This window comes from Mytilus edulis, chromosome 3, assembly GCF_963676685.1.
Source record: "Mytilus edulis chromosome 3, xbMytEdul2.2, whole genome shotgun sequence".
NCBI lineage: Eukaryota > Metazoa > Mollusca > Bivalvia > Mytilida > Mytilidae > Mytilus > Mytilus edulis.
In genome coordinates, this window is record NC_092346.1 from 35,660,776 (window position 1) to 35,683,074 (window position 22,299).

General features: G+C 32.0%; 2 protein-coding genes across 5 annotated transcripts in view; one reads left to right on the forward strand and one right to left on the reverse strand.

The window, feature by feature from the left end:
• Positions 1-9,102, reverse strand: part of LOC139516321 (crooked neck-like protein 1) — a 53,755-nt gene extending 44,653 nt beyond the window's left edge. Inside the window, exons 1-8 of one of the 2 annotated variants that reach the window (XM_071306367.1) lie at positions 8,934-9,089; positions 6,302-6,391; positions 5,848-5,910; positions 5,385-5,476; positions 4,515-4,598; positions 3,495-3,613; positions 1,290-1,412; positions 633-811 (exon numbers count right to left, since the gene is read on the reverse strand). In XM_071306367.1, coding sequence (XP_071162468.1) covers positions 633-811; positions 1,290-1,412; positions 3,495-3,613; positions 4,515-4,598; positions 5,385-5,476; positions 5,848-5,910; positions 6,302-6,391; positions 8,934-8,984 — 801 coding nt within the window. In that variant the 5' untranslated portion in view covers positions 8,985-9,089. Of the gene's footprint in view, positions 1-632; positions 812-1,289; positions 1,413-3,494; positions 3,614-4,514; positions 4,599-5,384; positions 5,477-5,847; positions 5,911-6,301; positions 6,392-8,933 lie in introns of both variants that reach the window. The other variant, XM_071306366.1, reaches the window with a different exon arrangement.
• Positions 9,103-9,221: 119 nt separating this feature from the next.
• LOC139516316 (cilia- and flagella-associated protein 61-like) overlaps positions 9,222-22,299 on the forward strand; it is a 53,499-nt gene continuing 40,421 nt past the window's right edge. For 2 of the 3 annotated variants that reach the window (XM_071306358.1, XM_071306356.1), the window contains exons 1-12: positions 9,222-9,308; positions 10,687-10,850; positions 11,379-11,674; positions 12,573-12,696; positions 14,155-14,287; positions 14,730-14,889; positions 15,445-15,600; positions 16,116-16,282; positions 16,633-16,769; positions 17,445-17,553; positions 17,965-18,035; positions 21,376-21,502. In XM_071306358.1, the coding sequence (XP_071162459.1) occupies positions 10,708-10,850; positions 11,379-11,674; positions 12,573-12,696; positions 14,155-14,287; positions 14,730-14,889; positions 15,445-15,600; positions 16,116-16,282; positions 16,633-16,769; positions 17,445-17,553; positions 17,965-18,035; positions 21,376-21,502 (1,623 nt within the window). In that variant the 5' untranslated portion in view covers positions 9,222-9,308; positions 10,687-10,707. Of the gene's footprint in view, positions 9,341-10,686; positions 10,851-11,378; positions 11,675-12,572; positions 12,697-14,154; positions 14,288-14,729; positions 14,890-15,444; positions 15,601-16,115; positions 16,283-16,632; positions 16,770-17,444; positions 17,554-17,964; positions 18,036-21,375; positions 21,503-22,299 lie in introns of all 3 variants that reach the window. The other variant, XM_071306357.1, reaches the window with a different exon arrangement.

The following is a 22,299-nucleotide window of genomic DNA, read 5'->3' on the forward strand; positions in this document are numbered from 1 at the left end:
CTATTTTTATCTCAGTTCAACAATCCTTAACAAAATAAGATCTAAATATTTGGCTGCTATTTTCTATCTTTTACCTTTTATTGTTTGTTTTTTTAATTTATTTAAATTTGACAATTCTACCTGATGTTCAAAATACTATATTACATTTCATTCTCATAGCCTCAATCAGAATTTCTTTCATTAGACATTAAGTTATGATGTTTGAGCTCAAAGGCTTAATAATTTTTTTCACTTAGTTCTGATTGTTTTTTTTTGGTTTTTTTTAAATTTTGGTGTTATTACAATATGCACTTTAGACCAACTAATTTATCTTAGAAATTTATTCTAAAAACTAAGGAGATGTGGTAAAATTGTCAAAGATACATCTATCCACCAGAAACCAAAGGGCAAAGATATTTTTCAATGGATATTAAACTATGATAATTTTTTAATTTCTTCTGACCTCTCACTAAATGGGAGAACAGAAGTGACCATGAGCATGATATGTGTATGCAGTACATCAACTTAGCTAAAACTTGTGTCTAATCCATTTGTCATTTTGAACAATAAAATATGTTTAAACTATAACCTAGCTATAAATTCTTGACCCTGCAAGTCTGATATATTGTTAGTGTTGGTTTACCAGTACTTACTTCTTTTTGGCCTTCCTCAAACTTAGCAAATGCAACAACAAGTCTTTCATCAATGTTATCTTCACCAAAGAACTCTATGGCTCTCTCATAAACTCGTCTAGCACTACTGATATAACTGTTTTTCTCTTCAAACTTAGCATATTTAATCCAGTTCTTCACCTCAGGATGAACTAGGACAAGTAATATAGTCAAGGAAAACTAACATTTATTATATTCAAATTACTGATTTTATTTTTAGCTATCTTTAGTTAGTTTGAAACATACTTCTAAAATTCCAACGAATTTTTATTCAGATTTTCTTTTGAACATTTGCTTTTGGGTTCTTTAAGTCAAGTCTATTTTTTAAATTCCAGCAAATTTGTAGTTAAATTTTTTGGTTGTATATTTTCTTTTCACCAATAATTTTCTCATAATCATAGCAGATTTACCTCCCCTTTGCTTTGATGATTCAAGTGATACAAAATAAAATCCAGATTTTGTCAACACTAAACCACCTTTTTAACAAGATTAGTTAAGAAATGCTCTTTTGAATACAGTCCTTACAGAATACAAACCAGAGACTTTTTTTTAATACATTTTTTGTACTTCTACTTAATATAAATGCAATATTTTCTATAAGACATTAGTCGCACAAAAACTGATCAAATAAAAGGATATAACGCTCATATATAACTCTTGCTCTGTCTAATTCTTTATATCTTAATTCAAAGTTGATGTAAGAATGCCACGCCTGTTCATCTGGTTCCCACTCCATCCATCTCTCAAACACCTGTCTACAACCTACAAAGAAATTTATAAAAAATACAATGATATCACTTTTTTTTTACATATTTATTATGCTTTTGTTACTTAATAGACGACAAGAATGCAATCCTAATTAAATGGGCATTCAAAAAATCAGAATATGAATATATATGTTCAAACTCTTTTAGGTCATTTTTCAGTAGCAATAAACAAAAAAACTATGTTAATTGGACATGCTTTGATACTATATATGCCCTTGAATTTTTACTAGATAACATTTTTGTTCGCTCTGGGGATTCCGTATATCGTCAGATTATCGGAATTCCAATGGGGACTAACTGTGCACCACTTATTGCGGACCTGTTTTTGTATTGTTATGAGTTACAATTTATGACAAAAATAAGCAAAGACCAATCGAAACAACATCTGATAAACAAATTTAATAATACTTTTAGATATTTGGATGATATTTTGGCTCTCAATAATGACGACTTCAGTATGTATATTAATGAAATTTATCCTGTTGAACTTACTTTAAATAAAGCTAATACTAACAATGACCACTGCCCTTTTCTCGATCTTGATATCTATATCACTAATGGAAAGCTGAATACTAAAATTTATGATAAAAGGGATGATTTTTCATTTCCTATCGTTAATTATCCGTTTTTAGATGGTGACATTCCCTTGTCACCATCTTACGGTGTTTATATATCTCAACTTGTACGATTTGCTCTTGTATGTAATAATGTTTTAGATTTTAACGAGAGAAATTTATGTATTACTGAAAAATTATTACACCAGGGTTTTCGATATCACAAACTAGTCAAAACATTTACTAAATTTTATCATCGGTATAAAGACATCATTCGTAAATATAGCTGAACATGCAGACTTCTAATACGTTCAGGTATTTCACATCCAATTTTTTATGGAAATATTCTTTATAAAGCACAAAGGTGTCAGTATTCACCTCAGAAACTTACAAAACCTTTGAATAGACTTATTAAGAAGGGATATAATTACGATACTGTTGTCAAGTCATTAAAGATTGCATATTTTGGCGATAATATTGAGTCACTGATAAGGTCTTTGCATCGGAACTAAACACATCTATTCTAAAAACAGTTGTTGGCATGACACGGGTTATGTTCTTCTCATATATGTTATGATGGTATGATACTAAACCCCTAACGGGAAGGATTGTGCCTGATGTTCATATGATGAAATCATAATCTTTTAGTCAGTTTAATTGAAGTCTGGAGCTGGCATGTCAGTTAACTGCTAGTAGTCTGTTGTTATTTATGTATTATTGTCATTTTGTTTATTTTCTTTAGTTACATCTTCTGACATCAGACTCGGACTTCTCTTGAACTGAATTTTAATGTGCGTATTGTTATGCGTTTACTTTTCTACATTGGTTAGAGGTATAGGGGGAGGGTTGAGATCTCACAAACATGTTTAACCCCGCCGCATTTTTGCGCCTGTCCCAAGTCAGGAGCCTCTGGCCTTTGTTAGTCTTGTATTATTTTAATTTTAGTTTCTTGTGTACAATTTGGAAATTAGTATGGCGTTCATTATCACTGGACTAGTATATATTTGTTTGGGGGCCAGCTGAGGGACGCCTCCTGGTGCAGGAATTTCTCGTTACATTGAAGACCTGTTGGTGACCCTCTGCTGTTGTTTTTTGTTTTTTATTTGGTCGGGTTGTTGTCTCTTTGACACATTCCCCATTTCCATTCTCAATTTTAAGATAAACTAATGTGATTTCAGGAAAGACTGCACACAAATAATTCTATCAAAATTGCCACTTGCAACTGATAATTCAGAATATGTTGCTGGGTTGCTGTTTTGTTGCCATACACTAAACATCTCCTTCCATTCAAACTACGTTATGTATTGTACCCATATAACTTTTCTATTAAAAATAAACAAGTTCACAATAACTTTACTTTGTTCTTAATGATGCATAGTGATTAATTCATGCAAATATTTAACCAACTTCCAAATACTATATCAAAGTGGCCACAACAGCAGTTACTGCAATGGAAAAACTCATGATCATATGATCACAAAAAATGTCTGTTTTATAATAAAAAGTAGAAAATATAGACTTACCAGCAATGTTACCTAACATTTCTTCCATATAAGTATACTTATACCAGAACTGATTTGCTCTGGGTAATATCGTCAGTGCTCTATCCCAGATGTTTCTAGCATGGTTTATCTGACGATTTCTGAAAAATAGATATAATCTTTAAAGTTTCTCAACATCTACATGTACAAAGAAAAGATAACATGTATGAAGTTATCATATAACTATGTGCTTATTGCAGAGACATTTCTTTAGATATTTGTTATTTAGTGCAAAATTTTTTTTTGGGATAGATTGAGACAATATACATACATTGTACGTATAGTGTCTTGAAATATGAAATTTATTTGTATGAGGCTTAGAAACGGGGGAAATGCGAGGTTGTACCTGTTTCGTGCCGAATACAAATAAATTTCATATTTCAAGACACTGTACGTATATTGTCTTTATACTGAAATCGATAAAAAAATTTCAAAAAGGTAAAAAAAATATGTTACAAATATTGTTAAAAAAAAGTTTTTGGAATTTCCCTCATGGGGTACCATTTTGGGGTATTTCCCTTTGAGCGTAATCCAGGCGGTAAGACATTGACATTTTAAGGAATTAGAAAGAGAAAATGAACTTAATTAATAACATTTTATAAACATGGTATATAAATTACCAATTTGAAGACATAACAAGTTTAAATTCATAAAAGTTTGACCAATGTTACTACACGTTATTATGGTTGTGACTTGTTGATGAAACAGTGGTAGTTCCAGTAAGTAGGTGGGGCTTATAGGTTAGTTGAGGTCATTGACGTAAAAAGCAAACGTTTATACGTATAGCTTTATCTGTATAGTAAAATAGCTGATTGCAGTATAAAGAAAAATAATTCATTGATAATTAAATTTCATTTTTTTTATAACAGTATATATGTATTTCGGGAACTTACAATTAACCTTAAAACTATTTTATAGGGCCATTGCAATTAATCAGCTGTTCTAATATGTTTTTTGGGTTAAAAACAAGGTATTTATTTGTAATTCATATGTAAATAATACCTCATTTCCATTTCAGCATATTTTAGCCATATTGTTATGTTCCTATGGTCAACATCTAATGCTCTTTCCCAAACTGATCTGGCTCTGAAAAATTAAGTAAACAAAATTATTTTCCACATAGCAAAACTGCATTATTATAATGGTAGACTGCATTGGAGACCCATTGGTTGCTTTTGTCTGTTTTCTGCTATTTGGTCAGATTGTTGTCTTTTTTAAACTTGTTATTGTTTCCAGTGTCAATTTTATGAAATTTTATTTCCTATTGAATATATTTTAAAAATCATTTCAGATATCTTACATTCAATCAACATAGTATCACATTAACATGATGGTCAAAGGCTCCTATTCTATAAACCACATCCAGAACTTCAGCTAAGAAAGGAAAATTTACTCACACTGCTGAGAACCCTTAAGGGTATTGAAAGGTGAGTTGTCTCAGATAAAACATACTTAAAAGATGACTAGCAACTCTATTTTAATGGAAACAGTAACTATTTAAACAATAATAGCTGTCAACAAGTAATTTTTTATAATGTGAAATGGATATTTTATAAACAATACAAATGAATAGCTGAAAACACAGTTGGGAGAACACATTAAACATGTTTTGTTATTGTTGTTTTTTGTGCCCATACAAGTTGTTTCCCGAAAAGGTAAGTTTTTCAGTAGCAAGCAAAAGTGACTATAGACCTCAAAATTTTAGCTTCAATCCTGCTTACTAACTTACTTATAATGTGAACTTAAGAGAAAGCAGCAGGACCAATTTTATAGTCTTTAGTTTGATTTTGGCACAGATTCCACCAATATGTCATTTGTATGTGTACCTTACTATGCAACCATAAAGTTATTTTATTAGTTAAGATTAATTACCTTTGAACTTCTTGTTGTGAATCTTCCCACTGTGCATATTTAATCCAATTTATCATGACTGTTCTATTCTTCCTTATGTTATCCTCAGATGCCTATCATAAAAAATAATATAAGCAAGCTAAAAAAGCATACAAAGAATGTATATACATGTAATTAAAAGTCATTCAAAATAAAGATTTTATCCCTTTTTTTCAGTGAGTCATAACCCTCCTCCCTTAAAACAAACATTAATGAATTCACAGTACATGTATCAGAAATTTTCAAAAAGCATCCTGACATAGTCAACATTTTCTAAACAGCATCTTGTTTATATAGGGTAAAACTAATTTATAATTATAATTCTAAAAGAAATCTATTAGAAGGTAGAAATTTGAAATATAGGATTGGGCTCAAAAGACAAATATGCATGAAATTGCTAGAATCTCATAGTCCTTAAAGCAATCATATATAGATTTGTACTCACTTTTCTTTTCCTCATTTTATAAGCTGCTAATTCATCTGGATCTGATATCTTCTGTTTTGGAGGCTTTAATATAAAAGTTTGCTTATATCAGTATTGTTATCATGTTAATGTGACCTTTCTCAATATATTGAAAATGACTAACTAATTAAATCAAATCAAATTGATACTTGTTAAAATTCAAAAGGAGTTAACAAAAAATACCAGCTATAGCTAGAGCCATATACAAACGTAGACACGATCAAGTTATACTTTATCATTCAAGAGCATCTTTTAAATCTATTAGGTACTGAAACCAATATTGCAAAGTTTACAAAATCTCAAATCAGGTGATTTAAACAAAGGATATATTTTTTTCAACATCTGATTTAAATAAAAAGCTGTTGGTAAAATTTTAATGAAATTGAAAACTTTTAGGAACCCCTATGATTTTTTTGAATAACATAGAGTAACATACTGGAGGTACAAGCTCCAATTCCCTCTCTTTGGCCTCTCTGAGTAACTGTTCTGCAGTAATCTGGACTGGTGCTGGCATCTTGTTCTTAACCTTCAAACAAAGAGAATGAAAGTCAATATACAGTAGTTTAAAAAAAAAATTGAACTACTAATGAACATGATGAACTCAAAATCGTTAACTTTCAATTTTCAGACTTTTTTCATTTTTCCACATTTTCCCAGAAATCTCTTTTTTTCTTCTCGTTTTTTTTGTGATAACTTGTAAAATTGGAAGGAGTATCATATTGTTTCCATCTAATTTGGTGTTTGTTTGATAAGTGTTTGATATGAAAAATAAAATAATGTTACCTGATGAGTGTTTCTTTGTTTACATTGAAAATGATGTCACAACTTAAATCCCTTACAACAGGACCAACGTTGGAAAAGTTTCCATATTTCCGTTTCTGTTTTAAGAGTTTGAAAGCAAAATATGCTGGACTATTAAAAAACAAAGTATTCAGACTATGTCGTCCCCTTTTATTAAACAGGTTCTAAATTTAAAATATGAATGACTTTGTCCCCTTTCACAGGTAACATCTGTCTATAATAAGGGGACGAATTCCCCTATAACAGTAGAAAAAATAAATAAAAAAAATATATATAATTTTAATGAACTCAAAAGTGTTGACTTTTTTTCCAGATTCATTTGTCATGAGACTTCGAGTATTCCTAACAACAAAATCAACATCTGAAACGTTACGTAAAATTAAAAAAATTGATACAGACTTCGTTCCCTTTCACAGGTAATGCCTGCCTCATATTATTATATGGGGACGAAGTCCCCAATTACGGTAGAAAAATCAATAAAAAAAAAAAAAAAAATCGGGAATATTTCCAGAATTTTTCATTCTACTAATCATGCTAATGACAGTGTTGGACACAGCCAGTCGCCTGGTCGCCAATGGACCAGCACCTTGATTGGGCGATTAGAAATTGTCAAGATGAATAGTAACTGGCCCAAAAATAAATCATTGGGCGAGTGTATATCATTCTCAAAATCGTAGTTTACTCCTATAATAAACCACCTCAACTTCGGAACACCCATTTTCGGAAATCCTCTGTTCACATCGTTAAAACGTGCAAGTGCATCAAAATATCAATATAGCATTTACAAACGCATCGTGATAATGTGCTTGTTAATAGTGGGTCAAAAATAATTTTACTGACAATGATGGTCGCTAAACTATTGGTGTTTTATATAGGCTAGCGACAGTCATTGACAGTAAAACCTCATCTGACCCACTTAACCAAACAAGGGAAATGGGAATTATGAAAGGAAACCGGCAAACACGGAAACATCCAAGAAGCTGTCAAAATGTTTTTCATACGAATGTGGATAGTTAAACCCCCCAAGGACAGAAACAAGTGCATGTGGCAGTGACATAAGAAAATAATTCGCTTATAAAATATATGTAAAATGTCTTTTTATGTTGTTTTGCATTGACACTTTGGAGACCTCTGTTGAAATGACTGCATGACGGAATAGAATATCTATAGCAGAAATTCCCCGTGCTATTTTTAGATTATTTCGCATAAACTTGTTTAATTTTAAACGCAGCAGCAATATTTCCCCAGTGATAACACGAAATCACTATGCAACCGAAACGGCATTGGAACTTCGCCTCTCTCCTCTCTCTCTTGGAATGAGAAGTCACTTCTTCCTCTCCAAAATCCTAAATTAGGCACTGAACAGTGATGCTGAATTTTAGTGACAATGAAGACTACGGGAATGATTTTTTTAGGGTTATGTATCAGGAAGGTTTAATTGAGGAATTGAGAACATCTACCGTTTTTATATTGCTTTTTTGTCATTTTTTAAGGCTCAACGGGTAAAAAAAAATCGAGTAAAATAATTGGGCTACCAATATGCATTTTGGGCCTGTGAAGTTATTTTTACACTCGCCCAAAAAAAAAAATCCGGTCAGCCTTTGGCTGGCCTGACTGTCCTACACTGTAATGAACTCAATATCGTTAAATTTTTTTCAGATATACTTCCTTTTCTGGTCTGCATCTGCGCACAAATGTTTTCCAGTCGGTCTTGTTTGCATGAGACTGAATAAAATGTATATTTATCAACATATCAACAAATATAGGAAGGAATTCAACATCCAATCACTTTTAATAATTGTTGTCAGATATGAAAAAACGTTACCTGATAACAGCGTTTCTTTGTTTACATTATTATATGACGTCATAACTTAAATAACGTCACAACTAAATCCTAAACAACAGAACCAATATCGGAAACCTTACGGTATTTCCGTTTCTTTTATCAACATGATTGAATTTTAAAAATATAATAATACAGACTTCTTCTCCATTTACAGGTAATGCCTGTCTCATATTAAAAACTTAAGACAGGAGGTCCCATTTGAATTCTTGACAGTCAGAGTTTGTTTTCATACAGTTAGAGTTGTCTTTTTGCAGACAGACCAATTTTACTCCGGTCGAGTTTTCTCGCACCCATTCGGTTCTTTACCCTTCTAGATTTCCTCAAAATCATTGAAAATGTAAACTGGTTAATGCATAAAAATTGAAATGCCAAGTTGGGTCATAAATATAGGATAAACATTTTTAAAGTTTGAGAACGTCACCTTTGCCACTTTAGGCATTTTGCGTTTGCCATCTTCGTCAACTTCAAGCATCTTGTTAAATTAACATAAACAGCGCCTTTTAAATATAAAACTAACTACAAAGCAAGTGTGGACGTTCAAATATCGAAATTTTGTTTTTCCGGAAACGGAAATAGAAATGTTCGAAACTTATGACAAATATTCAGAAGAAATAAATACACTGCAGTCCCTCTTTTACTTTAAAAAATGATTGTAAATTACATTATATGATAATATATTATATGTTATTTTGTTGAAGAAATCATATTAGATATTTGTTGATATACGAAACTTTTAACGTATCGTTGCTAAGTAGCAGCTTTGCAATGGCGGTAAAGCTTTGAGATATCCAAAAAAGTGAGAATATATATTGATTATCCACACTAACTGTATGAGAAATAGGCATTTGAGTAATTCTTAGTTAAAAAATAAGACTTTAAATTGAACTAGTCCTTATATCACTTACTAATCAGGCACATTTTATGCATGTCACGCTTAAGCAAATGATAGGTTGGACATGAAATTTGGAATTATATAGCTGTTTTCTCATATGACTGCCCATGAATTTCCCTGTCAACCTCGTTTAACTCAATAAACTTCTTCAACTTGATTGAACAATAAAGTATTTTCACAAATTTTACCGATTTTGTAAGGAAACTTGACGTTTTAGTTCTTGGCAGGTTTCAGGGGATGTTGTCAACAAACAGAATTAACAGATTTTTTCCTTTACGAGTTGCAGGTTTTTTGAATAGGGGTTCTGTGTAGTCATTGATACAAGAGTTCTGTGACGAGACTTGTATTTTAATTGATTAATGACACTTTCTTTACCTTTTTGCGATTAAAAGTTCTTTTCAATTTAATTGCATATTTTTAGCTGGTACAATACGCCTTATCGCTAATCCCGGCTGACCTGGCCGCTTGAACTTTTGACGCATACAACAATCACTTTTCCACTGTGGTGTCAGATATTTTGTTTTATGACGTCAAGATTTTACGGGAACCTGTGTGATTTTCAGTAATGGCTGACAAATAGCGATAAGTTGTATCGATTCCAGTTCTGTTCGCTCTAAAGTACTATCGCGCCAATTCACATTAGCACCCTTGTTATTGATTTTATGATTAATATATTTGTAATCAAGTTTTGGTACGGTAATTATTATTTGTTGGATACCAATTTTCATTGATCATGTTGGTAAGGGAGAACCACAAAATAAAATAAAATATCATCAAACATGCCAGTTTTCCTTTATCCACAAACATTGGTTCCCATTAAATTTAATGAATCCTCAGTAAGTGTATTATTTTACATACCTGTCAACTGTCACTATTTGCGGGGGATTTCCCCCATGAAGGCTCCCAAATTGAAATTTTTCAAGAGCAATTATGTCCACAATTTTAACAAAACAATTAATTTTAAAATGAATTGAGGCTTATAAAAGTATGAAGAAGTCAAAAAACAACATTACACTGTATTTGAAGGCCCCCTTGAAGGTTTTTTAGAAGTATGGCAGCCATCTTGCACGCAAAACCCCCATGGTCATTTTGAAAACTTGGCAGGTATGTATTAATACTACAATAAATAATAATTTAAAACTTTATAAAAATGGACTACTGATCAAACACATATTACAGCATTTTTTTTCTTTCTTTCTGATTTTGCAAAAAGGGTTGTTGGCATTTATGCTACAGTCATCACAGTATTAATTTATACATTTTTGATTTAATTTGTTTCTAGAATTTGCATAAATTGGAAAACATGGCAACAATTACACCTGTGGATGGTCCCCCAGAGGTTGTAAATGCTAGAAGAACAGAATCGCTAGATGCACCACACATTATCAAGCTCGTGAACAGTTCAACTGACCAATTGTTTGGAAGAGTTAATGTTGTCAACTTAATGTAAGTCATAACAATCAGTTTGAAATAAGTCTAGAGATTGTTATGCATATAGTCAACAGTACCAAACATTGTATTTTACATATATGACATTATTAATTTCAAATACAAGAAAACCTGATTTAACATCCAAAATTGAAAAAATACACAACAAAATTGACCCTTTTTAATTATTGCCACAGCATGAAATATTTTTATATCTTACATGTATCTGACTGGTCATGGAGGTTCTATTGCATGGGAAAAAAACCACAGGATGTCTGTTATCATGTATTTGTTTTTGTTCAAAGACAAAAAGTCAGAAATATTACTGAAAGATATAAAAAGTCAGAAATATTTACCTAATGCTACATATACCATGTTACAATGTATTAAAAATATAACAGTACAAATATAGTATACAGAAAACCAAAATCTGGATTAAATTTTTTGAGTATTCTGTAAACAAAAAAAATATTTAATTGCATTTTGTGTATTTTGATTCTAAACTTTTCCAATTTATTGATTTTATCCTTGTTCATTAATTCACAGAGAGAAAGCTGTGTTAGCGGTCACTCTATGTAACGACAAAGAAGAAATCCTTGGCCATGCTGCATTCTTTGATTATCCCAACATTGAAGGTGTTGATCCATCAACATGGGAGGAGTGGTTCCACAAGATGTTTGATACTCCAAAAACATCAGCTCTAAATTCCTTGTACATGCATTATTTTGTTGCAAAGAAAGAATATGCCAGTGGTTGTGCAAGGGAGATAATCCGTACTGCATTTAATGCCGTTCCTGACTTACATTATTTATTCCTGAATGTACCAATGAAAGCTTATCCTGGTATGTTATTTAATAAAATACTGTGTCACAATGTCAGGGTTTACAAATTTTCATGGAGTACTTATTTTCATGCATTTACTAGATAGAAGATGTGAGACACTTATCAAAAATAAATTCTGTATGCTTGTATGCAGAATTGATTCAAACTTTAAAAACAAGTATCCACCAAAATACAATTTTTTTGCCCCATTTATGGGCATTATGTTTTCTGGTCTGTGCGTTTGTCTGTTCCTTCGTCAGTTCATTCTTCCATCTGTCCTGCTTCAGATTAAAGTTTTTGGTCGAGGTAGTTTTTTGGTGAAGTTGAAGTTCAATCCACTTGAAACTTAGTACACATGTTCCATATGATATGATCTTTCAAATTTTAATGTCAAATTGGAGATTTTTTCCCATTTTCACAGTCCACTGAACATAAAAAAAATGATAGTGTGGATGCGGCATTCATGTACTGGGGACGCATTCTTGTTCTTTAATCATTGGAACTGATATGTAGCCTCTTGATGTCCATGGAAATAATACTTGATGTGAATTTTGATATTTTTTATCACTTAATGGTGCATCTAAATATTGCATTCTTCTTGAATTTATCTTTCAGCTACAAATTGATTATTTGTCTAAAAAGGTTTAAAAAAAAAATTGTATAAATATTTCATCTTGCCCAAGTTTGATTTTGATAGCTATCGGATTCTGTTTGAGGGACTTTATCATGAAAACAGTGAATTACAATTAAAGAACATGTACATGTTCTTTAATCTCTCTTTTAATTCAATTTAAGAGTCATTGATTGAATTCAACATAGGTAACAATAAATTTCAGGATAGTTATTCAATACTCTTTCAATAGTGAATCTACAATTAATTTGGTGTAATATCATGTTTTCACCTCTATTCTATTGCAGATGCTTCACTTGACGGTGTATTCCAGCAGTTACCTAAAAGAGAGGGTGTTAGCAGTACACAAGGAGCACTGTTTGCTTGCTACAGACATAACCATGTTCCTGTTCTACATGTCAGAAAGGCAACGTATGTAGTAGAAATCATGTTGTCGGGGGATGATATTTTCATTTTGTAAAAAAATAGTTAGATATTATTGGGTCAGTTTTATTTGTCTTCTATTGTTTTTGTCCTAAACAAGTCTTATTAATTCTAAACACTACCTTTTACAGTGTGATTGAAATAGAAACAGTCATATTGTTACGGGACGGGGGTGTCCCAAAAGTAAAGGTATTTATATGAGGTTATAACCCTGGTTACTATATTCTTGGTAAATTCTGATATAGATCTGTCCACTCTGGTGTCGAGTTACAAACTAAGTTATACTGGTAGCGTAGCTGGTAAAATGGTCAAGACTATGGTAGCGTAGCAGGCAAAACAGTTAAGGCACTGGTCTAAATATGGTAGCCGCACAGAAACTCATTAACATTGACTTACTAATTACATGTACAACAGATAACATGTCAAGATTAATAAAGCTTCACAATTTATTATATACAAAACATTCAATACTATTCCAAGTATAAATCACATGAAAACCCAACAGAACAGTTTATAAAATATACAGAGACCCCCCTTTTCGGTACGTTAATCGTTTGTCAACATCGTAGTAAACGCAGTAAAACATCTAGGTCACTTATGGTTTGGTCCATTTATCCAACGGGGATGCAAAGGTACATGTATTGCATCGACTGCGGCACTTTTGGTTTGCTTTGCCTTTGGTAAGTTTCCTTGGTATCAGGAGTGACTGCCCTGGTAGCGGGCCGCAGTCTATCTGAAGACTTTTGTGCACTTGCTTTTATATCTCTGCCCCACCAACGTCACGTGCCCCTATGGATATGGTGGGCAAATTACGCTATGCTGATTGGATGCTGATCTTAGGTCATTAGGTCACTGACGTCAATAAACATAGTGATGCAAATGGCGGCGATCGGAATGTTGACATTCTGTCGAGTGGGGAAATGGACAAACGGGACCTATCTAAGCTTACTCTTAGCATGTATGGGCCCCGGTTTCAATATATATGCCTAACGCTAATAAAATAACAAGGTAATAAAGCAGGAACGTGTGAAATAGGAGTAAACAGAAGGTTGGAACATTCATTCAGTCGGGGGACCCCCCGTGGTCAAACAGTGAAGACGAACTCTATAGTATTATTCCCAGAGACCTGACTAACAATATTTACATACAATAACAATAAAAGTATACACAATGTTCATCAAATGTCTTTATATAAGCGTTGGCTAACAGTAAACGACGAACGCGAAAATAGAATAGAGTGTTTACGGAGTAGCCTGAAACAGTTGTATCTACAAACCTACAGCTTATACCCTAAACCGTAACAATATAACCATTAATTTAAATTTCACTTAATAGTGTATGTAAAAATCATTTCTGTCAAAACATTTTTTAAACAGATTTTCCTACTTTTTAGATTAATTAATTTTAAACTTTTATATTCTCTGATTTAAATATTGACTTTTACAGAGTTGAAGACCATGATGACTTGACACCCATCTTCAATCGTCATAGTGATATGCTGAAGATGGCTTATGGTGATTTCTTCCTTGCTGAATTGATTGAAGCACAAGATGACCATATGCAGTGTTTAGTAGCAGAGGTATAAAAAAAAATCAATTTCTAAATAATTTTTGTTTCATATTTAAACAGTACCATTCCAGTACATGTTATAATTCAAATTGATATATATTTGTTAGAAATAGTTAATGGGAATTTTTATTAATATTCTCAGGCTGATTGTAAAACAGACATCATAAAATTACTATTACAGATTGTAAAATCTTGCTCTTCTGTTGGAAAGAAATAACAAAATTTGCTTCAATTCAAACTTTTTAAAAAATATTTTGATTTTGTTAAAAATTATTATGTCAAATGTGTTTTCTGCTCTTTCTGTTAGCACAAAAGGGAATATTTATAATAAAATTAACATTCCAAAGATTGTTGTGAAAGTCATAGAAAATTATCAGAACCTGTACAATGTGAAGCTAAGTTTAAGTAGGTTTTCTGTTATAGAAAAGCTCATACAAATGTATTTTTGACAGGTTGAAGGAACAGCAGTTGGATTCATGAGTATAAGCAATGATGTCAACACAGATATGTTAAATGAATGTTTTGAGTTAGGATCTTTCCATGGTTTGAAGAAACCACATCAAGATGATGATCTGGTTCCACCAAAAACCCCAACACCAAGTCCACCTCCAGGTTTGTGTTAAAATGAATATTATTGCTATTTATGAAAATCATTTTATCTTACTGATAATTTCCTTTCTCAGCGCAGTAGATCTAGATTGATATGAAAAAATTATTGCTAGAAACTAAGGGCCCAATGCTGTTGTCAATGAAAGTAACAACGCCATGATAGTTAAAATAGCAATCAAATGGTCATCACAACTCAAACAGAATTTAATATAATGTATCTGCAACAAGAAAACTTTTTGTACACAAACTATTATTTTTAAGATATATTTAATTTTAGAACTTTTGGAAGTAGAAAAATAGTGCCAATTTTAATCCTCCCTAATGTGTCAAACTTAAGCCACTACTTCTACATTTACACCAAAGAGTTAGAAAATTGTTAGAATAAATCACTGTGAACTAGCCAAAATAATGGGCTATTCACAAAAAGTATCCTAAAAATTAGTGTGTTTGTCTACAGCATTTAAGAGGACAGATATAATTATTTTCAATTTGTTTAGAAATTTATATGATCATCTCATTGTCTCATGTTTAACTTTTATGTATTTATTTTCATTGTAGAACTTGCAGAAGAAAGACCTGCATCTAAAGCATCCTCTACAAAGTCAGCAGGGTCAGCTAAAGAAGCACCTGTGAATGGTGCCCCTTCAGAACCAACAGATGCAGGCACGGAAAAGAAGTCAGCTAGTAGACAGTCAAGTAAACAGAGTTCAAGAGGTAAGTTATTTTTGCCTTTTACAACTTATTTGCTCACCTGGTGTGAAGGGTCACATGAGCTATTGTAATCATGTTTTAATTCCAATTATTTTAGCCTTTTACAACTTTTTTGCTCACCTGGTGTGAAGGATCACATGACCTATTGTAATCATTTGTTTTCAATTGTAGCAGTGACATTAATTGTCTTAATGCATAAACATTTTCACAAAATCAAACTATGGAACAAGGACAGGCTTGACAGCTATTTATATTGTCTTTACCAAGCTTTTAATATTAAAGAAACACAAGGGCTGCTCAAGGTAACCAGGAACATTAGATCTAAGGATGAAATTTCTGTCTGTAAGAATAAACACATGCTTTTATTCGAAGTAAAGATGTAAAAAGTTATTGAAGAAAAGTTTTAATGGAATTTTTCCAGATGTAATATATGCTGTTAATTTCAAAGTTACATCTATATTTTGATGTTGTGAGATCAACATGAACCATTGGGTTTTATATGTTTTATGTGTTTCTAGCTACAAGTCCAACAAGTGAACTAAAGGTAGAGAAGAAATTAAGCGATGCTCACATGAGGGAAAGTTCTACCTCTTTACTAAGTGAGGGACAAGGAGAGGACATAGCTAAAGAAGCAGAGAGGGTACAATCGGGGCAGTCTAGTAGAAAAAGTTCAGTCAAGGAAGAAGTAAGATTTAAATATTAATATTTAGACAATTAATTTTTATTAGATTGAAAATTTTGAAGATTTTTTTTTAGAAATTATTGTTTTGATGGATATTTGATATAAAAAAAAAAAGGATAGTAAGAATGTGATTTTTTTTCAAATAAAGGACATATATATTTATTTTGTATTTATTGCCTAAAACTTACAGTTGTTATACTGTTTTCTTAACCTGTCTGTCCATTTATAAATTTTTGCCTTTTTGTGTGTACAGGGGTTGATGGGGCAGATATGAGGTAATTATCTTTTTCTTATAGTGTTTTTTTTTTATTTGAAAATATGAATTTGTAAAATAGAAATAATATATTTTTCAGGTAATATCTCGTCTTGGAACACCCAAACCCATTACACCAATGACACAGTTGCCTAAAAGATTTGTTCCCATATATAAAGGAGCTCAGAACGCTTTTAGTATCCAGCTCTTCTGTATTGATGAAAGATATGAAATGAGGTTTGTAATACTTATAAAAATTGACATATATATGTTTAAAATTCTATTTTGCAAATACTATTGATACATTTATTCTCATGGATTGAGGTAAACTTTTTTAAGGAATGACTGTAATATTTTTTCTGTCTATGAAGAAATAACATAAAAAAATTGGTGCACACTGAATAAAGCGCGTAACGGGTTATTTAACAGTGTGCACCACATTTTTTTTTTATTTCGAATAGACAGAAAAAAATACTACAGTCATTTCTTATAATTTAATTCTAAATTCCATTTTAAACCATAGAAAACCATGAAAAAACGTTGATGATGTCACGATCACATGACTAAATTATGTCTATGGGCTCATAACAAAATAACGTCAGCCAATCAGAAAACGCGTTACATCCAAAATTAAATTATTCATGGATGTTTTGTTTTGTGGTTTTGCACTAAGTCAGAATAAGAGCCTATAAATTTGGTTATTTGATAAACATTTGAATTAGCGGTTCAGTTCTTAACAAAATTAAGAAAATTAATAGCAAACAAATAATAACGAATCCATAGTAAAATTTATTTACTTGAAAAGCTAAAAAGCAAACAAAAAATGTGTATCTGTATGGTAGATATAGAAATTTGTCATAACTTCTGTTTTGTTGCACATTCTAATTCAAAAATTTAATGTCTTTTTTCTAGGTCATCAGACTTTCTATCATCGGCCTTTGAGTTGTTTCCACAATATGATTTCTGTGTCATTACAGTCCCTCATCTTGTACCAGAATTCCCATTGATTCAGGGATTTGTGGTAGGTTTATATATAAATGATAATTTTAGAAAACAGAATTTTTATGCACAAGGTATTCCACTATTTGAGAACTCTCAGAAAATACAGTTTTGAATTTATATTATTTATGGTCATATTGATGTAAAACCCAAATCTCGTATAATTCAGCATTTGAGAAATCTTTATATAAATATCAGACTTTATGTGATCTTGCTTTATGAGCTGATTAAATTATGTTAATCACACACTGCTAGTACATAATAGATTTATGTTTAACTCCACTAAAAAAAAGCTCTATGGTATGAAATGTTAAATTTCACCCTGATATGTAAAGTCAAATCAAACAGCGACTTTATGAATGTATCAGGAGTATAACAATATTATTTTTTTATGATTTTCCATAAAACTCTGTATGGTTTATTTTTTCTTCAGAGAATCACACCAAGATCTCCAAGCACACTGCCACAAGAATTGTATGTGTTCCACAGATCAGGACTTCTCAAGTAGGTATTGCCTGGTGCATATATCTAAACACAGCCCTAAATTGAACTAGAGGCTCTAGGTATTGGTGGTTGTTGTTAAGTTACAAAGGCTTCTTTTTAGCTCACCTGGCCGAAAGGCCAAGTGAGCTTTTCTCATCACTTGGCGTCCGTCTTCGTCGTCGTCCGTCGTCGTCGTCCTGCGTTAACTTTTACAAAAAGCTTCTCCTCTGAAACTTCTGGGCCAAATTTAACCAAACTGGGCCACAATCATCATTGGGGTATCTAGTTTAAAAAAATTGTCCGGTGACCTGGTCAACCAACCAAGATGGCCGCCACGCCTAAAAATAGAACATAGGGGTAAAATGCAGTTTTTATGCCCCACCTACGATAGTAGAGGGGCATTATGTTTTCTGGTCTGTGCATCCGTCCGTCCGTCTGTTCGTCCGTTTGTCCCTCTGTCCGTTCGTCCGTCCGTCTGTCCCGCTTCAGGTTAAAGTTTTTGGTCAAGGTAGTTTTTGATGAAGTTTAAGTCCAATCGACTTCAAACTGAGTACACATGTCCCCTATGATATGATCTTTCTAATTTTAATGCCAAATTAGAGTTTTTACCCCAATTTCACGGTCCACTGAACATGGAAAATTATAGTGCGAGTGGGGCATTCGTGTACTGAGGACACATTCTTGTTGGCTTATAACTCAAAAACCAAAGCATTTAGAGCAAATCTGACATGGGTAAAAACTTTATCGGGTCAAGATCTTTCTGCCCTGAAATTTTCAAATGAATCGGACAACCCGTTGTTGGGTTGCTGCCCCTGAATTGGTAATTTTAAGGAAATTTTGCTGTTTTTGGTTTATTATCTTGAATATTATTATAGATAGAAATAAACTGTAAACAGCAATAATGTACAGCAAAGTAAGACCTAAAAAGAATTTAACATGACCAAAATTGTCAATTGACCCCTAAGCAGTTATTGCCCTTTATATAGTCATTTTTTTAACAATTTTCACAAAAATTTTACTAACATTTTCCACTGTAACTACTGGGTCAAGTTCATTATAGATAGAGATAATTGTAAGCAACAAGAATGTTCAGTAAAGTAAGATCTACAAACACATCACCATCACCAAACCACAATTTTGTCTTGAATCCATCTGTGTCCTTTGTTTAGTATTCACATAGACCAAGGTGAGCGACACAGGCTCTTTAGAGCCTCTAGTTCAATTTAGGGCTGTGTTTAGATATATGCACCAGGCAACTGATGGTTGATCATAGGTACCTATAAGTAACCATAGACCACATTATGTGTATATCCAAACAGCAGTTAAATAAAAAGTGTTGAAAGGGAAGTCTGTTTGAACCTAACAACTATTGAGCAGGAGAGGTTAATTTATTGATGGTTATTGATTGTGTTCATATAAAGGCCATTACAAATTAACTTTAGTATTTTTTAGCTCACCTGGCCCGAAGGGCAAGTGAGCATTTCCCATCACTTGGCGTCCGGCATCGGCGTCGGCGTCCGGCGTCGTTAACTTTTACAAAAATCTTCTTCTCTGAAACTACTGGGCCAAATTAAACAAAACTAGGCCGTAATCATCATTAGGGTATCTAGTTTAAAAAATGTGTCCGGTGACCCGGCGTACCAACCAAGATGGCTGCCATGGCTAAAAATAGAACATAGGGATAAAATGCAGTTTTTGGCTTATATCTCAAAAACCAAAGCATTTAGAGCAAATCTGACATGGGGGTTTATTACTAATCAGGTTAAGATCTACAAAATGATGAATCTGCCCTGCATTTCTCAGATGAATTGGAGAACCCGTTGTTAGGTTGCTGCCCCTAAATTGGTAATTTTAAGGAAATTTGGCTGTTTTTGGTTATTATCTTGAATAATATGAGGCAGGCATTACCTGTTAATGGGGACGAAGTCTGTATGAATTATTTTTTTGTAACTTAAATATTTGTTTAAAAAAAAGAAACGGAAATACCGTAACGTTTCCGATTTTGGTTCTGTTGTTAGGGATTTAGTTGTGACGTTATTTAAATTATGACGTCATATGCAATGTAAACAAAGAAACGCTATCATCAGGTAACGTTTTTTCATATCAAGGAATTATTAAAAATGAAATTGGTATTGTGCGTTCCTTCCTATTTTATAAATATATATTTTACTCAAAAGTTTCATGCAAACGAGACCGGAAAAAGGAAGTACATTGTACATTTCTGCGCAGGTCGGGGATTTCAAAACACGACAAAAAAAATTTGAACGATTTTGAGTTCATAAGTACAATGAAAAATTCGGGAAATTGTCCCGTATTTTTTTTTTATTGAATTTTCTACTGTTATGGAGTCCCCATATTATTTAGACAGAGATAAACAGTTTTTCATAATTTTCATAAAATTTGTAAATTTTTACTAACATTTTCCATTGTAACTACTGGGCAAAGTTCATTATAGATAGAGATAAATTGTGGGAAGCAAGAATGTTTAGTAAAGTAAGATCTACAAACACATCACCATCAAAAAACACAATTTTGTCATGAATCCATATGTGTCCTTTGTTTGATATTCACATAGACCAAGGTGAGCGACACAGGCTCTTTAGAGCCTCTAGTTGGTTATTATCTTGAATATTATAATAGATAGAGATAAACTGTAAACAGTAATAATGTTCAGCAAAGTAAGATCTACAAATAAGTCAAATGACCAAAATTGTCAGTTTATTCCTTAAGGAGTTCTTGCCCTTTATAGTCATTTTTTAACAATTTTCATAAATTTTTGTAAATTTTTAGAATATATTTTCCACTGTAATTACTGGGCCAAGTTCATTATAGATAGAGATAATTGTAGCAACAAGAATGTACAGTAAAGTAAGATCTACAAACACATCACGATCACCAAAACACAATTTCGTCATGAATTTGTCTGTGTCCATTGTTTAATATGCACCAAGGTGAGCGACACAGGCTCTTGAGAGCCTCTCGTTCTACTTACTAGCGTTTCAAATTCCTTGATGGAAATTTATAAAGGAAATTATTTGAAGTTATTTACACCTCTTTTCAAATTTTTTTGTTCCTTTATTTTTTTTTAGATGAAAGGATTCAAAAAACAAAAAGTCATTAATCACTTCCAAAAAATCCTAAATGAAAGCCATAAAAATATGTCATTTTCTGAAAATAATTTAATTTGCTCAAAAGTTTTTTATGTTTGTCGATTGCTATTAAAGATAGATGCATGAAAGTATAAACACCATCTCATTTCCCAAAAAACACTAAGAAAAGATTTAATGATAATGACTATATAACCTGCGATACAATACTTTTTCATTGAAAAATGATTTTAACGATAATTTAATGTCTTTAGAGATTTCCATGTGCGTCCAGTCTGTTCTAAAGATCTAAAAGGCATAGAGGAACTGGTTAAGACTATTAACTTTAATGAAAATCTCATCAAAGATATCCAGCAGTTCAACAAAGCTAGAAGAGACGAGGTCAGTTCTTTATATTTGAGGGAGTAACTATTTTACCGGAGAAGATGTAAAATTGTTTGATGAACATACTTTCATGAATGCTGCCTTCCACAATTATGTAATTTGATAAAGAAATCAATTTTTTAATAGTTTTGATAAAAAAATGATTTTTTAATTAAGGAGTGTCTTGTTTCAAGATTAAGTTTATCGTAATCTAAAACCTTTTGAAGTCATAATTAATAGTAGTCTCATTAACTTTTTTGGTGTGTACTTAATTGTTTTAATGAATTATTTTCAGTTGCTGACGGGTGTTATCAAAGATTGTTTCTCTTCTGAAGATACCAATATGAAAATGTCATTAACCTATTGACCTATTTTTATCGAAGTTACCAACTCTGTTTAATTTGATAGTACCTTACAGAAACTATTTCAAATACTTTAAAGCTGATATACTTAAAACAGTTGATGTAAAACAGCTTATTAGTATGAATTTTATATAAGAGATACCTAAGTTGAGCAGTTATAACGGCTTGACTTAAGGATGTACTTGGGTGAGGTTTTGGAATTTGTGTCAAATTTTCTGACTCCTTGGTGTTTTTCCATACAAAACAAGGTAAAATATTTTGCCCCATAACTAACACCCATTTATTTTTTCATATAAGACTAAATAGCTCATGAAAGGTCATTTACCAAAATTTTAGAAAATTCTTGATTTTCTTTCTTTTGTTTTGAGACCAAATAATACCAATGCAAATGTAAGGTAAAAGTCCAAGTCAGCCTTTTCCCGCCATATTTTAAATCTCAAATATCTCGAAAAG